Here is a 25,072-nt window from a genome sequence, read left to right as displayed (position 1 = left end):
TGCTATTCTTTATTCAACAATGCTCCTCCTTCAGTCATAACACATTCTCGAGTATTAATGCATGCTGATGATGTTAAACATTGTTTGTCCTATAAATTTTCAATCGGGTTTCGGTTTACAGTCGGATATTGATTGTTTTCAGAGATGGTGTCAATCTAACCTCTTAAATCTGAATTGCCTTAAATGTAACGTAATGACTTTCTATAGAGGTACGCCCTCATTTATAAGCTACTCTCTTCATAATACGCCACTAGACAGTATATGTTCGGTCAACGATTTAGGAGTTCTTCTTGACCCAAATTTAAGATTCGACTGTCACATAAAGGCTCTGTTCTTGGGCTTATTAAGCTTTATACAACTAAATTATTATTTACCTCCCTTCTCCGTCCTAATGCGACTTTAATAAGCTAAACTACTTGATAAAATACAAAATTCTCTTCTAAATGACTTGGAAACCACAACACCAAGACAATCTCCAGGGCCGGACGGACCCAGGAAGGGTGCGTGTTTAAGTTTTGTGCACCAACTATTTGTAAACCGATTTTTAAACTGTTTCAATTGTCTACCTCAACATCAGTTTTTCCAACTGCCTTGAAAGAATATTTTATAATAAATAATAATAAAAAGGGAGAAAAGTCGAGTATTCAAAATTATAAAGGTATTGTCTGCAATACTCAAAGCATTTGAGCTCGTTATTTCTTCTCATTTGCAACATTTGTGTTCCTCACTAATATCACCTTATCAACATGGTTTTGTTAAGCGAATGTCTACTATCACGAACCTATTAAAATTGTCATATATTATACCTGAAGGGGTTAATAATAAAATTCAGACTGAAGTTATATGTACAGGTTTGAGTATCATAATAATAATTTAATTTAATAATATAATGCAGACTGAAGTTATATATACAGGTTTTAGTAAGACTTTTGATTCTGTTAACCATTCTCTTCTTTTATTTAAATTAGATCAACTCAGATTTTCGAATAATCTATTTACTTGAATTTCAAGTTATCTGAATGGAAGAACTCAGAGAGTAATTTTTAAAAACGCAGTTTTTAATATGATTAACATAACATCTGGAGTGCCTCAGGGTGGTAATTTGGGCACATTGCTATTTACTTTATTCATCAATTATCTTCCTTCTGTCATAACACATTCTCGAGTATTAATGTATGTTGATGATGTTAAACTAGTCAGTGGACCGTATACATTTTCCGTCAACGATTTAGGAGCACTTCTTGAAGTGTTCTTGGGTTTACTAAGCAATGGTCGATAGAATTTGATGATCCTTGTACAACTAAATTAAGAATATTTCGCTGCCGTTTGGAGTCCTTAATATCAAGTACACATAGATCGTGTTGAGCCGGTGCAAAAATAATTGTTTCTTTTCGCCCTTCGTGGTTTGAACTCGATTTAAAATGTATGGTTGCTTTCTTACTCTATCTATTGTATATCGTGTTGCAACTGAAAGCTATCGACAGGGGAATATCGCCCTAAGAGATGGTAGTGTGACCAGTTTTTCAAAGGTTAGCAGGGCCAAGAAAGGGAGGGGAAGTGTGGAGAGTAAGAGGCGCTCTGGTTGACGGTCAGAAAAGAGAACCTTAATCCGCTCTTAGATTCCACGACCTCCCCTGGCCCAGAAGTATCTCCACCCACACCAAACCATGAGGAACTGCACCCACACCGATAGCTGAATGAGAGCCGAGCGGCTACGTGATGCAAATGGAAGAGGTCTCTGCCGTTGGCGAAAAACCGAGAAAGGGATCATGGAAAAAAATCGGGTGATGCTGGTGCTGGGCAGAGGGTATAAATAGGGCTGAAAGGGATCAGGCCACCACGAGTTCCGAAAAAATTTTTACAGCAGCAAGTGAAAATTAATATATATAATATTAAAAGTGAGTTAGATGATGGGGTAGTGGACATCAATCTAAAGTGTAGTATCAAGATAATATAACGTACATCTTCAGAAAAGGAAACGGGACGAGTTTGGACAGGACAGGACAGGAAACAGGACTCGCAACCGGGACCGGGAAAAGAAGGCACCGTCAACGAAGAAGTAAGTCCGTTCCAAAGAAAAAATTTAATATAAAAAGAAAAAAAAAGGAAAGATAATCTAAAATTTTCCGGTTAAGGTCACCGTTGGCGAAGTAAATAAATAAATAAATAAAAGAAATAAAGATAAATTACACGATATCTGGACCACGTGCAACCGGCTCCGGGCCAGACCACGACAGGAAGAATTATTCCTTTAATCATATACATACCTAAAACCTTTTGAATTAGCCGGACTACACTGGCAATGGATTTGTTTTCGTTGAAATTTTTTTTGTCGACTATAAAACATTATTGCTCTACAAAAGTTAAAATATGAAAGCAGCATTGATGAAAGACTTAAAATAGTTTTTAAGTAAATTAAATAAAACATTCCCTCTTAATATTATTTAAAATTTCGTCCCAATAATTTAAATAAAAGTCGTTCGTCCACCTTAATCTAAGTTTATATGTTAATTTATTGAATTATTTATGCACCACTAAAACTTATATATATCCCACATACATACATCATATATTGTTTTTTAACATATGTCTATATAGAACATTCCTAAATAATATAAGTAGTATTTGTAAGTAAAAAGAATTTGATATAATCAGAATTTCGTGAAACAAGGAAAAGAATATACATTTGCATAAAATTACATATGTAAATTTGCGGAGGTCTCGCAGCAGTTGGGATGTAAATTAGCAAGTAAAGTAAATAACCTACACAACTATATGCGAATGTAGAAAAAGGAAAAGTCTCATATTAATAAGTTTAGAAACCCCGAGATAAAAATGATCTCAATATTAAACCCCTGGTTGGAGCTCCAAATAGGTAGGGTAATTTAAATGTATAATTATGAATTGATCAATATTTATATATTCGTATATGGGTCAACAAAGGTGTAATAAAAATTTAAATCAATTTCAAAGGAAGTGTTGCCGTATGAATTTGACATCGCAGCTGTAACAAGGGGATGCATTTGCATTTGAGTTAGGTTAACAGAAGATATAAAGCAAAAATTTAAGATGAATGTTTATGGTTAATAATAAAATTGTAACGTGAGGATGTTGTGCTAAGTGTTCGTCTATGGGGAGGGGGAAATGAGACTGACCCTGGAGTAGGCTGATGATAGCCATCGGAAGGGAGATTTGGCGAAGGATGCATGCCGGATCTCAGGCAGGGTGGGGGGTGTCGGGGTACATCACCTAAACTCCAAATTGTTCAGTGCAAGTAAAGTTTCCAGTAACGTCCAATGTTTATCAATATTTATCCTATTTTTGTTTGCATTTCGTTTTGTTTACATTTGATCTTATTGATGTCGTCGGACTGAGATGGTCGATCAGCTGGGCTATTGTGCGGACTGAGGGCTGGGAAGAACCCCACCACGGGATGGACTGGCTACCCGGCCTTGCCCCATCGAAGAACCAGGTCCATAACAATAGATGGCGCCCAATTTAAAGGCAGGAGTGGATTCGCTGATCCTATCATCCAAAAGGTTGAAAAGGATGCGAATTGCACACCGGTGGGAATTATAAATAACCAGCCGAGAGGTAGGATCTCGGAAGGGACTTGGTGATTCGGGTACCTCGGTGACTGATGGCCTATGAAGGACCTGATGGTCGGTTCATAGTAGAGCGGTGCCGGGGGATCTGGAAGCAAAGATACCCCAAAGTAAATGGAAATTTTTTTTTGTTGAAAGAGATTGGTACTTATCTGACGAACGGAAGAGGGTGCTCGGTAAAGGTGGTTCGGCACTAGCAGAAAATATTTCTTCGGCTAGTTAGCGACTATCCCGATGCTTGGTGTGCTACTCGAGCGCCTGGAAAATAAAGCAGAATAATAACCGGAATCAGATATAGTCCAAATAGGGAAAACTTCCCTTACTTACCCCTGATGAGGTCAGGATGTGGAATATCGACTGTGAGTAGCCCGTGGGGACCAGAGAAGTCGGCCACGCGTTGCACTCATGGCGGCTCTTCACTCCTAGAACAATCATTTAGTGATGTAAGTAAGGGGAAGTATATATAATAGAATGGCGAGCGCCCTTGACACCTAGTCTTCTGGGGAAGATGGGATGGTCAACAGCGCTCACCGAGAAACTTGTGCTGGAAATTGAAGACACTGAAATCCGGGGTGAAGTTGGCTCCGGTGAATGTTGAGTTTTTCCCTCCTTGTTGTAGTTGTGAAATTTTGTTTTCTGTTGTCATTGTGTGTTGTGGATGCGCAGCCGGTTCGAAACTATAAAAAAATTAAAAGATAAATATTAGTAAAACATCTAAGTAGAGATAGATTTGGAAAAGTTGATGAGCAAGTATTTTTTAAGGCCAAAGGGGAAAATGGTAGACAGGACTCCTCCGCCAGGGAATCCTCGGAAGGAGCATCAAGAAGGAGACGATGACAGCTGGAATTTGCCAGTAGCATCGAAGGTCCTGCCATCGGAAATCACATCGGCTGTCAATGTGGCCTTAGCCCAGGCTCAGGAGACGCAACGAGGTGGAATGATGGAGTCCATAAGCCGATCTTTGCAAGAGGAGATCCGGCGCGGGTTTATTGAAATGATGATTGCTGTTACCGAGGCAATGGGACCATTGAAACAGCAAGTAGAGTTGCTACAGATGCAAGAAGTAGCGAAGGACGGAAGTGATAGCAGGCATAGCAGCAGGCAGGATGAGAAGGACAGGAAGAGCACTGGAACTAAGCCAAAATATTCCACAGGCGTACCTCCAGCTTCGCCGCATACACAACGTCCGCAATCGCTAGATGCAAAACAGTATTCCGCGCAGAACGAACCCATCCAGAGATCTCCTAGGTTCGATGATGGGCGAGCCTTGCGTCAGCAAGCGGAAAGGGAGGCCGAGGGTAGATTTACAAGGTGGGGACGAGTTGAAAAGTGGGAGATATACTTCGATGGAGACCCAAACAAAATGATGGTGGAAGATTTTGTTTTCCGGGTCGAGTTTCTTCGAAGGCAAAGTCGGTGTTCCTGGGATGAGGACCTCGACAGTTTTCTTCACCTGGGCAGGGGCAAAGCGGCCGAGTGGTATTGGCAATTTGTTCGTGAGCGACCGCCCGAGGTTTGGGCAGAACTAAAGGACGAAATTGTCGCCAGGTTTCGAGGCGTCGGTGGTGAGTTTGAGCGGCTACGCGCTCTCCATGAACGGCGACAAAGACCTGGGGAATCAGTCGAGGATTATTTCGGAGCCATGCGACGATTATCTACTAGACTTACCCAACCCATGTCGGAGTCCGAAATGATCCGGTTGATTAAGAAAAGACTCGCTGAGGATATCGCTCGGTATGTTTACGCAGTCAGGGTACGAAGCGTGGAACAGCTTCGCGAGGAATGCTTGGAAGTGGAAGACACTTTTGTCAGACGAGAGCCCAGGCCAGCATACGGCAGAAGTTTTCGTCCTCTGGAAAGAGAGTCGAAGAAATCATACCGGAACCGGAATCGCAGTACAAGGAAGAAGAGGTGATTATAGAGGAGGCTCACCTGTTGACCAAGCAGAGGATATGTTGTTGGAACTGCGGACAGTTTGATCACGGGTTCCGCGATTGTGTGGCCAAGGAACGCAGAATCTTTTGCTACCGCTACGGGAAACCGGAACACTTTACTCCGACATGTCCGAATTGTCCGGGAAACGGCCGACTAAGCGTGACGAAAGCAGGCGAGCAACGCTTGGGCCAGAAACCTGCGTGGAAGTAGATGATAAGGAAGAAGAAAATTATCAGTATATTATTAATAAACAAAATAGATAAGGGATTAATAAATTAAGATTTCTACCAGCAGAAGAAAGAATAAAAAGATATATTGAAGTACGAAACAGGATTTTTGACGCCAGACAGCTTGAAGGTATGCGGGGAGTCAGCCGCAGGCTTCTAAAGACCCGTTCCCGCTTTAAGAAGAGGCGACAAACGCGCCAGGAGGTGGCTGAAGCAATCCAACGTGGAACGAGAACGGATCCAAGGGTTTTCGCTGAGGTGACCATACACGGCCGGAAGATTGCGGGACTGCTGGATACAGAAGCCTCCGTAAGTCTACTGGGCAAAGACAGTAGAGAGCTGATGGCCAAACTCGGGGTAGAGATGGACAGATATGTGTCCGTCGTTAAAACAGCTGCCGGTGAAGACAGATCCATAATCGGGAAAATAAAGCTTCCTGTTGGATATAAGGGGATTGTTAAGGACATTCTCTTCTACATATGCCCGTACCTGGAACAATCGATGTACTTGGGGATCGATTTCTGGAGATCTTTTGAGTTGGCTCCAGCAGTTCTAGGCGACGAAAACAGCGAATCCAGTCAAGCTCAAGTAGCTGAAGTCAAGATGTCCCAGATCAGCCACTATGCGGAAGATAGAAGACAAGAAACGGAGGTAGAAGCTTGGGACCTGGGAAAGAATGAAGCTGAGGAGTTGGAAAACGTGAAGAAGGAATTTTTGACTTACGAAGAAGCCGGGCTAGGAACGACTGCAGCAGAACAGCACCAGATCCAGCTGGTGGAGGGCGCAGTACCGTTTAAAGATCGTTTTTACCCGCTATCACCAGCGATGCAGGAAGTGGTCTGGAAGGAAGTAGACGAAATGCTAGAGCTAGGGGTTATAGAGGTTAGTGACAGTCCGTGGAGCAATAGAACAACGGTCGTGCGAAAGCCAGATAAAAACAGATTCTGCTTGGACGTAAAGGACGCCTACCCTCTCCCGAGTATCGAAGGCATATTGTCTAGGATCGACCAGACATATTATATATCTAGCGTCGATCTTAAATTTGCGTTCTGGCAAATAAAATTGGAACCGGAAAGCCGGAAGTATACCGCTTTCACAGTAGCCGGACGACCACTTTACCAATTCGTGATGATGCCTTTCGGCCTCTGCAATGCGGCCCAAAGATTATGTCGATTGATGGACCAAGTCATTCCGACACAACTACGATCAAACGTATTTGTCTATCTGGACGATCTTCTGGTGATAGCTCCTGACTTCCAAACGCATCTGCGATATCTTCGTTTGGTAGCACAATGCCTGAAACGAGCAAATTTGACGATAGAGTTAAAGAAGTCTAAATTTTGTTTCAAATCTTTAAAATACCTTGGGTTTATCATTGGGGGTGGAAAGCTGCAAATGGATCCAGAAAGAGTCTTGGCCATACAGAAGATTCCTGATCCGAAGAACGTAAAGGAGTTACGAAGCTTCCTAGGTACAGCAGGGTGGTACAGACGATTCATAAAAAACTTTGCATCCATTGCAGCACCGCTAACTGACGCCCTCAAGAAACATCCAAGGGGCAAGTTTTCCTTGACTCCGGAGGCTGTCGAGGCCATAAAGCACTTAAAGATGGCGCTAACTACAGCCCCAGTATTAGTCCATGCTGATTTTAAACGTGGGAGCAGTATTGTTCCAGTTGGACGACGAAAATTCAGAACGTCCCGTAGCTTTCTTCTCTTCCAAGCTGAATAAACATCAGATTTTGTATTCCGTCACTGAAAAAGAATGTCTGGGAGCGGTATTAGCAGTTGAAAAGTTTAGGCCTTACGTGGAGCTGATGCCGTTTACTGCGATCACGGACCACGCAAGCCTAAAGTGGCTAGTGTCCCTCAAGGATCTAAACGGGCGTTTGGCAAGGTGGTCTTTAAGGCTTCAGAGTTTCAACTTTAAAATTGAGCATCGCAAGGGAACTGAAAACGTGGTTGCTGACACCCTATCACGCTGCATAGCAGAGCTGAGTTTCGATTTATCTGATGCCATTGGGTTTCAGACGACAGAATTCGAGTCCGCGGAATACCAAGAATTAAGAGAAGAAATTAGTCGAAATATAGCAACATTGCCTGATTTACGCGTAGATGGAGGATTAGTCTTCAAAAGAACGACATTCGAACAACTTGACGACCAAGTAGAAGGCTCAATTTGGAAGCTGTGGATCCCGACAGGAATAACATCTACACTAATAGCGAACGCGCACGAGGATCACAAAGCTGCACACGGGGGGGATGAAAAAGACACTTCATCGTCTGAAACGTCATTTCTACTGGCCGGCTATGACGACACAAGTGCGGGAGTATGTCCGGAATTGCACCAAATGCAAGGAATCAAAACCACCAAATTATCGTTGTCAAGTCGGAATTGGTCAAGAAGTAGTCACGGAACGGCCGTTTCAGAAGATCTATATAGATTTTCTTGGAAAGTATCCCAGGTCCAAAAAGGGACAATTATATATATTTGTTGTTGTAGATCATTTTTCGAAATTTACCTTTTTAAAAGCGATGAAGGAGGCGAGTGTTGGGAACGTGGTCGAATTCCTGGTGCACGAGGTGTTTTACAAATTTGGCGTACCTGAGGTAATTCACTCCGACAATGGGAAACAGTTCGTGTCGAAAATATTCCAAGACATGATCACGGCATTCGGCATTCACCACATGCGTACCGCTGTATATTCACTACAGAGCAACGCAGCCGAGAGGGTAAATCGGACCATTCTAGCTGCAATTAGAACGTATTTAGAAAATTATAATCGAGACTGGGACCTATACTTACCGGAAATTGGAGTGTCGATTCGTGATTCCGTGCATGAGGCCACGGGTGTAACACCGTTCTTTGCAGTATTTGGACAACAGATGTTCCTAAATGGAAACTGCTACAAACTGGCAAGAAAACTGCAGTCTTTCACAGAACATCAAATAACGACGCTGGATCCGGTAGGTAAGCGCCAACTTATCCGCGATCACATTCGGGAGAATCTTCATCAGGCATATGAACGCAGCAGTCAGCGCTATAATAAACGGGCTCGAGTTTTCCATGCCAAGCCTGACCAAGAAATCTACATACGCAATTTCACTCAGAGCAATTTTGGAAAGATGTACAATGCCAAGTTTGCTCGAAATTATGTGAAATGCCGAGTCGTACGCCCTATAGGGAATAATGCCTACGAATTGGAGGATCTGGGGGGGAAGCCTGTTGGGATTTTCCACGCAAAAGACCTAAAAATGTAAATAAAAATAGTGGATGTAGCTGTACACGTACACACGCATACTTACATATATACCTGGGTAGCAAAACAAGAGTCTAGTGGGTGTAGGCCTACGTTGGGCACAAAAGGCAAATCGGGGGGCAAGGCAGGATATCAATGTTGTTGTTCGACAGGAAAATATCGCCCTAAGAGATGGTAGTGTGACCAGTTTTTCAAAGGTTAGCAGAGCCAAGAAAGGGAGGGGAAGTGTGGAGAGTAAGAGGCGCTCTGGTTGACGGTCAGAAAAGAGAACCTTAATCCGCTCTTAGATTCCACCACCTCCCCTGGCCCAGAAGTATCTCCACCCACACCAAACCATGAGGAACTGCACCCACACCGATAGCTGAATGAGAGCCGAGCGGCTACGTGATGCAAATGGAAGAGGTCTCTGCCGTTGGCGAAAAACCGAGAAAGGGATCAGGGAAAAAAACCGGGTGATGCTGGTGCTGGGCAGAGGGTATAAATAGGGCTGATCTCAATATTAAACCCCTGGTTGGAGCTCCAAATATGTAGGGTAATTTAAATGAATAATTATGAATTGATCAATATTTATATATTCGTATATGGGTCAACAAAGGTGTAATAAAAACTTAAATCAATTTCAAAGGAAGTGTTGCCGTATGAATTTGACATCGCAGCTGTAACAAGGGGATGCATTTGCATTTGAGTTAGGTTAACAGAAGATATAAAGCAAAAATTTAAGATGAATGTTTATGGTTAATAATAAAATTGTAACGTGAGGATGTTGTGCTAAGTGTTCGTCTATGGGGAGGGGGAAATGAGACTGACCCTGGAGTAGGCTGATGATAGCCATCGGAAGGGAGATTTGGCGAAGGATGCATGCCGGATCTCAGGCAGGGTGGGGGTGTCGGGGTACATCACCTAAACTCCAAATTGTTCAGTGCAAGTAAAGTTTCCAGTAACGTCCAATGTTTATCATTATTTATCCTATTTTTGTTTGCATTTCGTTTTGTTTACATTTGATCTTATTGATGTCGTCGGACTGAGATGGTCGATCAGCCGGGCTATTGTGCGGACTGAGGGCTGGGAAGAACCCCACCACGAGATGGACTGGCTAGCCGGCCTTGCCCCATCGAAGAACCAGGTCCATAACAATCGTAGAGTCATGCTTGTAACTATTTTTATATGCACTATCTTGTCAAAGGAGATATTGGCTCCGTAGAACTGTTAAGCCGCTTAACATTTAATGTGCCATGTACATGGCGTGAATTTTCTTTGTAATAGTTTCAAAATTCTACATAATCAAATTTGTCAGTTAACCTCTAAGCCTGTCTTAAAAACTACAATTTTAACTTATTTTCATCGTACATACTTTCCATTTTTTTTGTTATATTATATTATTTGTGTGTTCCTCTCGATGACTCGATAACTGCCCACAATGTTGAAACGGCCCGCGCTTAACAAGCTGTGGATTGGTTTCTATTGGCTACTTGTTTGTCCTGCTTAAGATCATCAACGTTTAACAATAATAATAATAATAATATAGGATGATCATGAACGAGTATGAACAAATGAGCCGCATGGCGCTCGTGACAAACACTACAACATCCCTTATCATTGTATGATGAAGCCAGCCAGTGAGTCCACAAGGCTACGAGTGGTATTCGATGCTTCATGCAAGACATCGAATCAAGTCTTCTGAATGATACTGGAACGCGGTCAGTTTTCACATATTAAATGGCACTCAAAGTCACACTAGCAAGGAACTTAACCTAAGCACAGACGGCGTAATAGTGGACTTGGAGTCCAGTGGGATCAGCAGTCAGATATATTACTATTTGCTCTTTCCCAATGTATTTTTACAATACATAGTCTGTTATTAATTATGTTAGACGAACTATGTTAACTCAGCTAAAGCTGCCAATAAATCAGTATGAAAAAGAGAAGCAAACGGACAGGTCATAAGCTTACACACTGCCCAGTCCCTAGTATCATGTCTGCACAAAAAGGCTTGTGGATTCAACAATAATTTTTTACTTGAGGTCCAATTATTTATATACGGCTTGTGTAGCTAATTGCTAGATTTCTAGATTTAAGTTTATGTTCATAAGATATTGTGTCGTTTTTGACATCTATGTCCTTGCCTAATATACCATGAAAAGTTGTGAGTGGTATGTATGGCTACATTGGTGCGTCGGAAATGCTGGCAATTTAAGTACTGTGTGCATCGTTTTTTCATTAATGCCCCTTATGGAACTGACTAAAATTTTGCTTATATTTTGTTTATGGTTTTGGAATTGCTTTTGAATGTATACGAGCCTGTGTCAACTTAAAATTTTAGATTTTTTCGTTCCCCGTGGTTACCGTAAAGTAAGGAAGTGAGGAACGAAATTTTCTAAAAAATATAGGCTGGACATATCTATGTATTCTTGCCGTTCGATTTTCCAAGTCATTTCCTTCTGCTTTAAACTTGCTGTGAATCTAAAGTTGTTGGGGTTTCTGCTTTAGTTTGGATATTAAATTGTCATTCCATTTTGTTAGCATTTTACAATAGAAACACTGATATCACGGGAATGATGTTCAAAATTGCGACTACAACAATAGCGACGACAAGAACCCACCAGTTTCAATTTATTGTCGATTTTCCAAGTGATTTCCTTCTGCTTTAAACTTGCTGTGAATCTAAAGTTGTTGGGGTTTCTGCTTTAGTTTGGATATTAAATTGTCATTCCATTTTGTTAGCATTTTACAATAGAAACACTGATATCACGGGAAATGATGTTCAAAATTGCTACTACAACAATAGCGACGACAAGAACCCATCAGCTTCAATTTATTGTCTTAACTGCAATTGGAGCAGCCAGCGGATTGAAGCTTGGTTAAATATAACTTTCGCGCTTGAATTTACTAGGTGTGTTTGGTTGTGGTATAAATGTGGATTAAATTTTGGTTTGACAGCTACCATTCCTTTAGGTTCTTGGATCTAAGCAGGTTATATGTTTTATATATTTGGAATCTGATTACATCTTGTATTTTGGTTCTCAAGTAGACTGCACAGGTGTAGGGTGTGCCCAAAGTCATTCGTTTCCTTGATCGCTACAAGTTGAGCCATTTAGTCCTAAACACAGCTCTGTGTTATTGTACGGACTCCAGTGAAACGTCTAACTTGAAAATTTGGCTTAAGATTAAGGAAAAGTTGTTGTAAGACGGCTTGATCAAATTGGACTTTAGTACAGCTGCCTTGACTGAGTGCTACACCTGGTTCTTTACATTTGTTTGGTCTCGTTTGTGATCGATCTGCGCTGTAAGACAGCTGTCCAGAGTTTCTAATTTCTGTTACCACTTTCAGCGGCATTTTTCAAAACATCGCCCAAAATTATGTATCGCACTGTGTTGCATATCACAAGGACTTTTGATTTGTGATGATAAAAACCTAGTTCATTTTATTAGAATCATTTACTTATACTCGTAGTTGACACCGTACATTAATGCAATAATTTTATTTATTTGCCTGCACCCATTAACTATGAGGTGAATCACCCATGAAAATGTGTACTTCACCCGGCAATTCTTTTTGTATGAGATCTCGGCTTTTTTATCCGTGACACTTTATATGAAAATTTTTCGAAATTCATCAATGATTTCACCCGTCACTTATACGTCCTTTGCATTTCAAACGTGAAGTCAAGAAATTGTCATGTATAAAATCACATATGAAACTTTTATAATTTTCATGTACGAAATCAGCCGTGACTTTTCAAAACATTTCATATATAAAATCACCCATGACGTCTTAAAATTTTTCATATTTCATATACGAAATCACCCATTATAATTCTATGAAATTAATGGACAGTTTATTATTGAAAAAATTTAAATTACAGTGTATTTGTTTTTTACTATATGGTTACATTTATATTTTCTTAATCATCGCTTGAAACGCTTTTTGAATAATTTTATCTGGACACTACTTCAGCAGATTTAGCTCCAGTGCCTCTGAAAATATATAGAGCAGAATATATATTTGAATTTTAATATTTTGATTTTACTGGTTATTAGATAATTTAAAAAATCAATAAATACTACATTTGTATACCCTTGCAAAAATATTATAGTTTCAGTCAGGGGTTTGCAACGCTGTAAAAGAGTCATTTCTGACCCAATGAAAAATATGTATTCTTGATCAGCCCCACTAGGAGAGTCGATTTGATCGTGTCCGTCTGTTTTTAAATCAGTTTTTGACATGTTTTTTTTAATTTTTTCGGCGTTCTTTGAAATATAGTGTAGGGTATTATTTTAGAATTACGGTTTAAATTTGATTAAGATAAATCGTATACATGGTGTAGCTCCAATAAGAACAATTGGATTACTTCTCTACTTAAAAATTTTTTTTTGTTCTTTTTGAAATAGTAATGGTTAATTAATTCAGAATCAAGCTTTTAAATATAAAAGAATCGAAAAACGATATATTAAGCTGCCATAGGAACGATCGAATAATTGAGGTGAAAATCCCCATAGCTTCTATACTAAAAAACTTATACACAAATAATTCAGAACTTATATGTTTTAAAGAATATTTAATTTTTGCAAATCTGCCGAAGTTTGCTTTCATTCATTTTAGAAAGGTGTAACGTACACACTTAGGTGTACGATACAATTTTTGAATAGTAATTTGTAAGGTTATAGGTATAAGCGACTGATCGTGAATATTAAATATTAAGTTAGTAGTATGTAAGTTATAGGTGTAAGTGACACATAATGAATAATAGATATTAAGTTGAAACTGAATATTAAGCCGTAGTTAAGCTAAGTTCCGAACCCGAGTGGCAACGCCAGCAGGTATTTAGTGAGTACAGAAAATACTAGAAATTAAGAAATATACTAGAAATCGCGAAAGCGGGAAAAAGGGAGCGTGGGGAAGGTGGTCACACACCGATCGAGCGAGAGGTCTCTTGTGTCGGAATGGTAAGACGGGGCGGACGTGTCTCCCGCAGTAATTTTCCGTGTAATTCGAGTAACGCCTCGACCGCGCGACGACAAAAGAATAAGGGGCTCTCGTGCCGGAAAAGTCGAACGGAGCGGACGCGCCTCCTTTAACTTGCTTGCCGGATAATCCGAGTCACGCCTCGACCGCGCGAAGGCACGTGGTTAGTGAAGAAGTGGACTAGTGAGTGTTTTTGAGGTTAATGTATAAAAAATTCCTATCCGTCAAGCAAAGACGGTGTAGCGGACTCGTAGGAAGACAGTAGATAAATAAAAATATAATAATAATAATAATAATAAAAATAAAATAATAAAACAAAGTAAATGATTGAATTCCATGATCGTGATTCTTTTTATTTATAGTATCCTAGCTCCCTTCCTCGTAGTGCATGTGGCCTGTACGTGGACATCCGTCCCGTCTGGTCTAGTACCCTAACCTCCCCCTCGTAGTGCATGGGGCCTGTACGTGGAAATCCGTCCCGTCTGGTCTAGTACCCTAACCTCCCCCTCGTAGTGCATGGGGCCTGTACGTGGACATCCGTCCCGTCCGGTCTAGTATCCTAACCGCCCTCCCCGTAGTATTTGGGACATGTACGTGGACACCCAGCCCGTCTGGTCCAGTATCTTGGTTCCACACATCGTAGCATTTGAGACCCGACGTGGACACCCATCCCGTTCGGTCTAGTACCTTAGATTCCCCCTCCTCGTAAGGCATGTGACCTGTACGTGGACACCCGGCCCGTCTGGTCTCGTACCCTAGCTTTCCTCCTCGTAGCGCATGCGACCGGCACGTGGACACCCGGCCCGTCTGGTCTAGTACAATAGCTTTTCTCTTCGTAGTGCATGTGACCTGCGCGCGGACATCATTCCCGACTGGTCAATCGTACCGCCATCCTTTCTCCTCCAATCCCCCCTCGTGTCCGACAAATCCTATCCGGCTTGGCCTCGCCCGAAGGTCCAGCCCGGTGGATTTTTGGCATCCGATACGTTGAGAACGACTTGCGCGCGACGCAACCTCCCCGGCCCTACTCTCGCGAAATAGTATCCTAGCTTGGCCTCGTCTGAAGGTCTAGCCCGGTGAATTTTTGGCCTGCGACACGCGGAAAGCGACTTACGTGTCCCAATCGCGGAAGTGATCAGCGGAACTACCCGGCATCCTCATACTCGCGAAACCGTTCGTCTGGCTTGGCCTCGCCCCAAGGTCCAGCCCGGTGAAATTTTCGCCTACGACACGTGGAAAGTGACTTACGTGTCCCAATCGCGGAAGTGATCAGCGGGACTATCCGGCGTCCCCATACTCGCGAAAACTGTTTGTTTCTCTACTTAAAAATTTTTTTTTGTTCTTTTTGAAATAGTAATGGTTAATTAATTCAGAATCAAGCTTTTAAATATAAAAGAATCGAAAAACGATATATTAAGCTGCCATAGGAACGATCGAATAATTGAGGTGAAAATCCCCATAGCTTCTATACTAAAAAACTTATACACAAATAATTCAGAACTTATATGTTTTAAAGAATATTTAATTTTTGCAAATCTGCCGAAGTTTGCTTTCATTCATTTTAGAAAGGTGTAACGTACACACTTAGGTGTACGATACAATTTTTGAATAGTAATTTGTAAGGTTATAGGTATAAGCGACTGATCGTGAATATTAAATATTAAGTTAGTAGTATGTAAGTTATAGGTGTAAGTGACACATAATGAATAATAGATATTAAGTTGAAACTGAATATTAAGCCGTAGTTAAGCTAAGTTCCGAACCCGAGTGGCAACGCCAGCAGGTATTTAGTGAGTACAGAAAATACTAGAAATTAAGAAATATACTAGAAATCGCGAAAGCGGGAAAAAGGGAGCGTGGGGAAGGTGGTCACACACCGATCGAGCGAGAGGTCTCTTGTGTCGGAATGGTAAGACGGGGCGGACGTGTCTCCCGCAGTAATTTTCCGTGTAATTCGAGTAACGCCTCGACCGCGCGACGACAAAAGAATAAGGGGCTCTCGTGCCGGAAAAGTCGAACGGAGCGGACGCGCCTCCTTTAACTTGCTTGCCGGATAATCCGAGTCACGCCTCGACCGCGCGAAGGCACGTGGTTAGTGAAGAAGTGGACTAGTGAGTGTTTTTGAGGTTAATGTATAAAAATTCCTATCCGTCAAGCAAAGACGGTGTAGCGGACTCGTAGGAAGACAGTAGATAAATAAAAATATAATAATAATAATAATAATAAAAATAAAATAATAAAACAAAGTAAATGATTGAATTCCATGATCGTGATTCTTTTTATTTATAGTATCCTAGCTCCCTTCCTCGTAGTGCATGTGGCCTGTACGTGGACATCCGTCCCGTCTGGTCTAGTACCCTAACCTCCCCCCTCGTAGTGCATGGGGCCTGTACGTGGAAATCCGTCCCGTCTGGTCTAGTACCCTAACCTCCCCCCTCGTAGTGCATGGGGCCTGTACGTGGACATCCGTCCCGTCCGGTCTAGTATCCTAACCTCCCTCCCCGTAGTATTTGGGACATGTACGTGGACACCCAGCCCGTCTGGTCCAGTATCTTGGTTCCACACATCGTAGCATTTGAGACCCGACGTGGACACCCATCCCGTTCGGTCTAGTACCTTAGATTCCCCTCCTCGTAAGGCATGTGACCTGTACGTGGACACCCGGCCCGTCTGGTCTCGTACCCTAGCTTTCCTCCTCGTAGCGCATGCGACCGGCACGTGGACACCCGGCCCGTCTGGTCTAGTACAATAGCTTTTCTCTTCGTAGTGCATGTGACCTGCGCGCGGACATCATTCCCGACTGGTCAATCGTACCGCCATCCTTTCTCCTCCAATCCCCCCTCGTGTCCGACAAATCCTATCCGGCTTGGCCTCGCCCGAAGGTCCAGCCCGGTGGATTTTTGGCATCCGATACGTCGAGAACGACTTGCGCGCGACGCAACCTCCCCGGCCCTACTCTCGCGAAATAGTATCCTAGCTTGGCCTCGTCTGAAGGTCTAGCCCGGTGAATTTTTGGCCTGCGACACGCGGAAAGCGACTTACGTGTCCCAATCGCGGAAGTGATCAGCGGAACTACCCGGCATCCTCATACTCGCGAAACCGTTCGTCTGGCTTGGCCTCGCCCCAAGGTCCAGCCCGGTGAAATTTTCGCCTACGACACGTGGAAAGTGACTTACGTGTCCCAATCGCGGAAGTGATCAGCGGGACTATCCGGCGTCCCCATACTCACGAAAACTGTTTGCCGGGCTTGGCCTCGCCCCAAGGTCCAGCCCGTGGAATTTTTAACCCAGGCGCAAGGTACGGCGCGACCAACTCCGACACCAACTCTCTCTCTCCCGGCGTCTGTGAGAACCTTCGGTGTGACTCCCCAAACGACTCATTCACTCGTTGAATGATACTCTCTAGTCCGGTGTTTCGGTGATTTACAAATTTCTTGTAAAGGACTCCTGGATCTGATCTGAGAAGGAAGTTCACACCAAACTAAATCGAAGAGGATAACCAATGATGAGTAACCCTAAGGAATCTGACGGTGAGTACGAAGAAGCCGATTTTGTTAAGAATCCAGGTATAGGAGTCCGCTGGATATACGCTCGCCGAAAAGACGAACTCAGCGCTCTCGCCCTGGAGTTTGGTTTTAAAGCCGACGGAACCGTCGAGGAGACCAGGAAGGCATTCGCCAACCTCGTCAACACAGGGTCGTTCCCACAAAGGGTGTGGGACCGACTGGCACAGTTGCAGGAGCAATATAGTAGCCGGGCCCCAAGTCCGAACCCTCCAGGCAGGAACGGTGAGACGGGACAGTTCGCAGAATCCCTCACCATTCCCATGACGACCGGAGCCACATCGATCGGGACACCAGCCCGCCATCGAGGGATCCACCCAGGATCGACGCACGGTACCTGGATGCCACCGGTAGACGCCCGCTTACCCGCCGACCTACAAGGACAAGACACACGGAGCAGCACGGCTCCAACTCAACATCTGCTCCCCGAGAAGATGCACAAATGGAATTTACGGTTCGATGGGAGTTGGGATCCGTTGACTCTCATCGCCGCGCTCGAGGAAAAGATGATGACTTACAGGATAAACCCGGAGGAGGTACCCCGCGCTATGTCCGAGATCTTGGAGGGCCCGGCGGCACGGTGGTTTCGCACGAGCCACCTACAGTCGGCCTCATGGGGAACTTTCAGGAGGGAATTCCTCGACTTCTTCCTACCACCTCGATATTTCGAGCGGTTGGAAGATGAGATACGGACCCACGTGCAGCGGAGAGGAGAGCCTTTCAAGACCTACTTGATCGAGCTCAGACCGGCAGCAAGCCGGTTATCGAGAAGAGGAAGAATTGTACCGGGCATATGAAAACATGTCTCCAGAATACCGACTGTATATTAAACGCAGTGAATTCGCGACTTTGACACAATTGACCCATATGGCCACAGAATATGAGAGTGTCAAACAACTCGAGACGACTCGACGCGAGCCAAAAGTAACCACGGACCGGAACCAAGAAGAACCTCAACTTCGCCGATCGCCGAACCCATTCCGGAATCCGGTGAATTCAACACAGAGAGGACACGTGACCCATCAGATGATCGGTCAAGGAACCTCTCGAGTAGACATAAGGCGGGCTTGTAATCGCTGTGGAGAGAACGGACATCTCCAAAGGAACTGCCCCAACCCACGTCGGGATTTCTGTTGGGACTGTGGGCGACCAGGAGTTTTGACTATAGAATGTTGCCGTCGAAATGCGTCGGGAAACGGAGAACGCCTCCGCCGGAACCCGGGTGCGGCGGAGACGTACGGAGCAGCAACCCGACCCCAATAAAACCCCCGTTGAGATTACACGGCGGGCTCATCGCAGCAGCGATAGAAGTCGGAGGACAACGTGTGGACGCCACCATTGATACAGGGGCATCGAGGAGTTTCGTCAGTGAAAGTTTTACTCGACTGGCCGCGAGTGCAGACGAGTTACAGGATGTTGTCACTAGAATAGCGTTGGCCGATCGGTCATGTCTGGATGTGACAAAACTCTGGCGAACCTCGGTTACGTTGGCCGGCACTACGGTGCTCTTACCCATGTTAGTAATGCCCACCATGTTAGATCGTATAATACTTGGAATGGACTTCCTCAAAGTAGCGGGAACTCAGGTGCGATGTGGTCGAGCCACCCTCGACTTGCAAAATGAAGCCCAAGCGGCTGGAGACCATTTTTTACAGCCAGTGCTTATAAAGACGCGGGGCAACCAGGAGAAAACGGTACACCCTGTTGCGGTTGGTGCCCATTTGGGAACTGCCAGGCCAAAAGAAGCAGAGATACCCAGTCCTATTCCCACGCGAACTATAACCCCGAACCTCAATGCCGGTGCGCCCATTAGGATGGGGACGGTAGAAGACGAAGAACAGCGACAGAGCACATTATTGAGTCCGGCGCAACAAAGCTTCATCGATCGGGAACTGGCCTTATTCGAGAAACTGCACGGGGTGTGTCACGTCGCCGAGCACACCATCGTCATGCGCGACGACAAGCCCGTAAAACAAAGATATTATCCCCGGAACCCCGCGATGCAACATGTCATCGATGCCCAAGTAGACGAACTGCTCCGTGACGGGGCCATCGAACCCTCCAGAAGCCCACACAGCGCTCCCATCGTATTGGTCAAGACGAAAACTGGCGATTGGCGCATGTGTATAGATTACCGTCAGTTAAACGCACACTCAGTGCCCGACGCCTACCCAGTCCCGAGAATCAATCACATTCTGGAGAAATTACGCCACGCCCGATATATCTCCACGTTGGACTTGAAGCATGGCTATTGGCAAATTCCCATGGCTAGGGATAGTCGCCAATATACAGCGTTCACGGTCCCTGGGAGAGGATTGTATCAATGGAAGGTCATGCCCTTCGGGTTGCATTCTGCCAGCGCCACGTTTCAACGCGCTCTGGATAGTGTAATCGGCGTGGAAATGGAACCGGTCGCCTTCGCTTACCTAGACGATATTATTATCATAAGCGCGACAGAAGAACAGCACTTTACTCATCTCTCGGAAGTTTTCCGCAGATTGCGGGCTGCGAATTTAAGGATAAATCCAAAGAAGTGTTGCTTCTTCAAGCAGAAACTCGTCTACCTCGGCCACGTCATCAGCAGTGACGGAATTCAGACTGATCCCGAGAAGGTGTCTGCGATCAACGGGTTGAAGGCCCCCTCTAACTTAAAGGAACTCCGCCAATGGATCGGGATGGCCTCGTGGTATCGGCGATTTATCCCTAGCTTCGCGACTATCGTGCAACCGATGACCGCGCTACTAAAGAAAGGACGGAAGTGGACCTGGGGACCAGAACAGCAAGCCGCCTTGGAAGAAATTAAAAGATGCCTGACTACTGCTCGCATACTAGGCTGTCCGGATTTCGACCAGAAGTTCATTTTGCAAACAGACGCGAGTGACGTCGGCTGGGGCGTAGTTTTATCACAGGGCTCCGAAAGTCAAGAGAAGGTCATCGCATACGCTAGCCGCCGATTAACCCCCGCGGAACAAAATTACACTACCACGGAGAAAGAGTGTCTGGCCATAATCTGGGCAATCAGGAAGATGCGGTGCTACCTGGAAGGGTACCGATTCGAGGTCGTTAGCGCAAGAATTGCAGCAATTCCAATTCGACGTACGCTATCGACGAGGTAAATTGAACGTCGTGGCCGACGCACTTTCTCGACAGCCTTGTGAGATGCTGCAAGGTGCTGTCGAACTCGAGGACCACTGCGACTGGATCAAAAAGATGAAGGACCAAATACAGGAGGAACCCGAGAAATTCGCTGACTACATGATCGAAAACGACCAGCTATACAGGAATATGGGCTACCGAGCTGACGATGAGGACTACTTCCCGTGGAAGCTCTGTGTGCCAACTTCCCGTAGAAACCGCGTCTTACGTGAATGTCACGATTCCCCGACTGCAGGACACTTGGGAGTCCGAAAAACGATCACGCGTCTGACCCAAAGGTATTTCTGGCCCGGTATGTATCGCGACGCGAAACGCCATGTTCGCCATTGTGAATCTTGTCAAAAGTTTAAGACGGAACAAACCAAAGCGGCAGGTAAGATGCCAACCCGGATTGTCAGCGAACCTTTCGACATTCTCTGCGCGGATTTTGTACGCCCGCTACCCCGGTCAAAACAAGGAAATACCATGCTTCTGGTGTTTCACGACGTATTTTCGAAGTGGATAGAACTGATACCACTCCGGAAAGCCACCGCAGCTCAAGTGCAGAAAGCGTTTCGGGAACGTATACTTGCACGAGTGGGCATTCCCCGGAAGTTCGTGTGCGACAATGGAACCCAATTCACAAGCCGGGTCCTGAAAGACTATTTCACCAAGCTCGGCGTAGAAGTCCAGTACACGGCTCCATATTGTCCACAAGAGAATCCCACAGAAAGGACCAACCGCACTGTGAAGACGCTGATATCCCAGCTGTCGGAAGGCGACCAGAGTTCGTGGGATAATATGCTGCCAGAGATATCCCTCGCGATCAATAGCAGTGTATCGGATTCGACGGGGTATAGTCCCGCATTCCTAACTCAAGGACGGGAACCACGCTTGCCTGCGATGCTGTATGCTGAACTCACCCCCGGATCGGCGGTCGTGCATACAGGTCCTGAAGACAAGGCGTCTCACCTCAAAGGCATCTTCGACGTCGTACGAGCGAATCTTCAGCGAGCGTCTCAAGACCAGGCGAGACATTATAACCTACGAAGGCGAGAATGGAGACCCACGCTCGGCGGTCAAGTTTGGCTGCGTCAGCATCCCTTATCGAAAGCAGCCGAGGGATTCGCCGCCAAACTTGCTCCCAAGTATGACGGCCCTTACACCGTTACAAAGTTCACATCTCCGAACTTGGTACGCCTACAACGTCCCGGAGATCGACGGCGACGGATCGCCAACATATCCCAGCTCAAACCATACTACGCAGAAGCCACTCCAGACAGGATCGATGACAGGTGCCGGACTGAGTAACCCGACACAGTAAGCAGCATGCAGCCGCAGATAAATTTAATATTCATTGTATAACCACCGTATAACCATTGTATAACCACTGTAAAAGCCTCGTATAACCATTGTAATAGATTAAGACCGAGTCCTTTGTTAGCTACGCCGTCACGTAGGGAATTCGAAGGTTAGTTTACCGGCGACGGGCGCCTTTTTTATCGCGCCACGGGAAGAAAGGGGGGTGTAACGTACACACTTAGGTGTACGATACAATTTTTGAATAGTAATATGTAAGGTTATAGGTATAAGCGACTGATCGTGAATATTAAATATTAAGTTAGTAGTATGTAAGTTATAGGTGTAAGTGACACATAATGAATAATATATATTAAGTTGAAACTGAATATTAAGCCGTAGTTAAGCTAAGTTCCGAACCCGAGTGGCAACGCCAGCAGGTATTTAGTGAGTACAGAAAATACTAGAAATTAAGAAATATACTAGAAATCCCGAAAGCGGGAAAAAGGGAGCGTGGGGAAGGTGGTCACACACCGATCGAGCGAGAGGTCTCTTGTGTCGGAATGGTAAGACGGGGCGGACGTGTCTCCCGCAGTAATTTTCCGTGTAATTCGAGTAACGCCTCGACCGCGCGACGACAAAAGAATAAGGGGCTCTCGTGCCGGAAAAGTCGAACGGAGCGGACGCGCCTCCTTTAACTTGCTTGCCGGATAATCCGAGTTACGCCTCGACCGCGCGAAGGCACGCGGTTAGTGAAGAAGTGGACTAGTGAGTGTTTTTGAGGTAAGTGTATAAAAAATTCCTATCCGTCAAGCAAAGACGGTGTAGCGGACTCGTAGGAAGACAGTAGATAAATAAAAATATAATAATAATAATAATAAAAATAAAATAATAAAACAAAGTAAATGATTGAATTCCATGATCGTGATTCTTTTTATTTATAGTATCCTAGCCCCCTTCCTCGTAGTGCATGTGGCCTGTACGTGGACATCCGTCCCGTCTGGTCTAGTACCCTAACCTCCCCCCTCGTAGTGCATGGGGCCTGTACGTGGACATCCGTCCCGTCTGGTCTAGTACCCTAACCTCCCCCTCGTAGTGCATGGGGCCTGTACGTGGACATCCGTCCCGTCCGGTCTAGTATCCTAACCTCCCTCCCCGTAGTATTTGGGACCTGTACGTGGACACCCGGCCCGTCTGGTCCAGTATCTTGGTTCCACACATCGTAGCATTTGAGACCCGACGTGGACACCCATCCCGTTCGGTCTAGTACCTTAGATTCCCCTCCTCGTAGTGCATGTGACCTGTACGTGGACACCCGGCCCGTCTGGTCTAGTACCCTAGCTTTCCTCCTCGTAGCGCATGCGACCGGCACGTGGACACCCGGCCCGTCTGGTCTAGTACAATAGCTTTTCTCTTCGTAGTGCATGTGACCTGCGCGCGGACATCATTCCCGACTGGTCAATCGTACCGCCATCCTTTCTCCTCCAATCCCCCCTCGTGTCCGACAAATCCTATCCGGCTTGGCCTCGCCCGAAGGTCCAGCCCGGTGGATTTTTGGCATCCGATACGTCGAGAACGACTTGCGCGCGACGCAACCTCCCCGGCCCTACTCTCGCGAAATAGTATCCTAGCTTGGCCTCGTCTGAAGGTCTAGCCCGGTGAATTTTTGGCCTGCGACACGCGGAAAGCGACTTACGTGTCCCAATCGCGGAAGTGATCAGCGGAACTACCCGGCATCCTCATACTCGCGAAACCGTTCGTCTGGCTTGGCCTCGCCCCAAGGTCCAGCCCGGTGAAATTTTCGCCTACGACACGTAGAAAGTGACTTACGTGTCCCAATCGCGGAAGTGATCAGCGGGACTATCCGGCGTCCCCAAACTCGCGAAAACTGTTTGCCTGGCTTGGCTTCGCCCCGGCCAGAGAGCATCCTTACAAAGGACTCAAACTATTGTAGGGACATGTAGACTACTACGATAAGACTCTGGTAGGTCTTGGATTCCGTTAGGTCCGTCGGGCGGACCAATTGTTCTAGGGACCATCCTTCCACAATTTCTTATAGATCACTACGATCAACTCGTGCGAGACCCAGTGTTTTTTTATGAATAACTAGGATATAGCCCGGGCAAGCCTCAGGGTTTTATGAATAACAGCTTGTGAAGTCCTTAGGCTTTACTAATAATTACGACAGAACCACCATAAGCAAGTTATGAGGTGAAAGAAGTGGCTGTCATTTTCAAGATGCGGATGGCGAAATCATTCATCACACGAATGCAAGTATAAAGACAAAACTTGCCATAATTGTACTGTTCAAGTAGGTGGCATCAAATTTGAGGCTGCTTTTGACACTGGTAAACCTTGTAACCTACAGGGATGTAGGTCTATTTCAAGAAAATAAAACGTTCAAGTTAAAATCTTGCAAAACACCATATGTAAATTGCAATTGTGACCCGATAAGGATTCTGAGTAAGTTTGTTGCACAAACAAAGTTCGAAGATACCTGTGCTAATTCTATTTTTTTTGTGACCGAGTCTGAAAACATGCCTCTCTTAGAAAGATCTATCTTACGAGCATTCAATTTTGAATTATTCCAAGTCAATGCAATAGAGAGCAGTGAAAGCACAAAGACACTTGTAGATCAAATTCAAAAGCAGTTTTCTGCACGGTGAATCAGTTAAACTTAGACCTTCTGATGAAGCTAAACCTATCTTTTAAAAGCCGAGAATCTAACCATTAATGTGGAAGTCCAAAGTAGAGCAATTGACAAGAATCCTAGTAGACCAGGGCATGCTTGTGCATGTAGATAGTTCAGATTGGGGAACCCCTCTTGTTTCCATACCGTAACCTATTGGTGACTTGCGGTTTTGCCCAGATTACAAAGTTATTATTATGTTAGCATTTCCAGTTTTCTGTTATTAGTATATTCATATATGGATAAGTCTGAATTGTATAATTTTTGCCTTTTGTAATTTAACATTTGCGTAAGTGTCAATTGTATATTATTGTCGCACATCTCTCAGTACTTCCCAATCTAGATTAATTATTGAATCGAGCCACTGGTTCAGTGGAAAGAAATCGGACTACACGTAA

General features: G+C 44.7%; 1 protein-coding gene across 1 annotated transcript; it reads right to left on the bottom strand.

The window, feature by feature from the left end:
• Positions 1–6,987: 6,987 nt before the first annotated feature.
• Positions 6,988–7,400, bottom strand: LOC121467281. The gene is made up of 2 exons (XM_041708592.1): positions 7,130–7,400; positions 6,988–7,063 (listed from the first exon to the last, which is right to left on the bottom strand). Exons 1-2 carry the CDS (start codon positions 7,360–7,362, stop codon positions 6,988–6,990), a joined length of 309 nt encoding a protein of 102 aa, XP_041564526.1. The 5' UTR covers positions 7,363–7,400.
• Positions 7,401–25,072: the final 17,672 nt, after the last annotated feature.

The sequence above is a fragment of the Drosophila elegans genome, unplaced genomic scaffold (genome assembly GCF_018152505.1).
Source record: "Drosophila elegans isolate 14027-0461.03 unplaced genomic scaffold, ASM1815250v1 contig_336, whole genome shotgun sequence".
In the NCBI taxonomy this organism is placed as follows: Eukaryota; Metazoa; Arthropoda; class Insecta; order Diptera; family Drosophilidae; genus Drosophila; species Drosophila elegans.
The sequence above is the reverse complement of the archived record's forward strand: the minus strand, read 5'-3'. Positions and strand labels throughout refer to the sequence as shown.

Excerpts from the sequence above, each read along its gene's own strand:
- LOC121467281 (XM_041708592.1), bottom strand. The coding sequence starts at position 7,362 with ATGGCCTCGACAGCCTCCGGAGTCAAGGAAAACTTGCCCCTTGGATGT. Across the intron at positions 7,064-7,129 it reads CCCCCAATGATAAACCCAAG|GCATTGTGCTACCAAACGAA; the intron begins GTATTTTAAAGA and ends TGCTCGTTTCAG.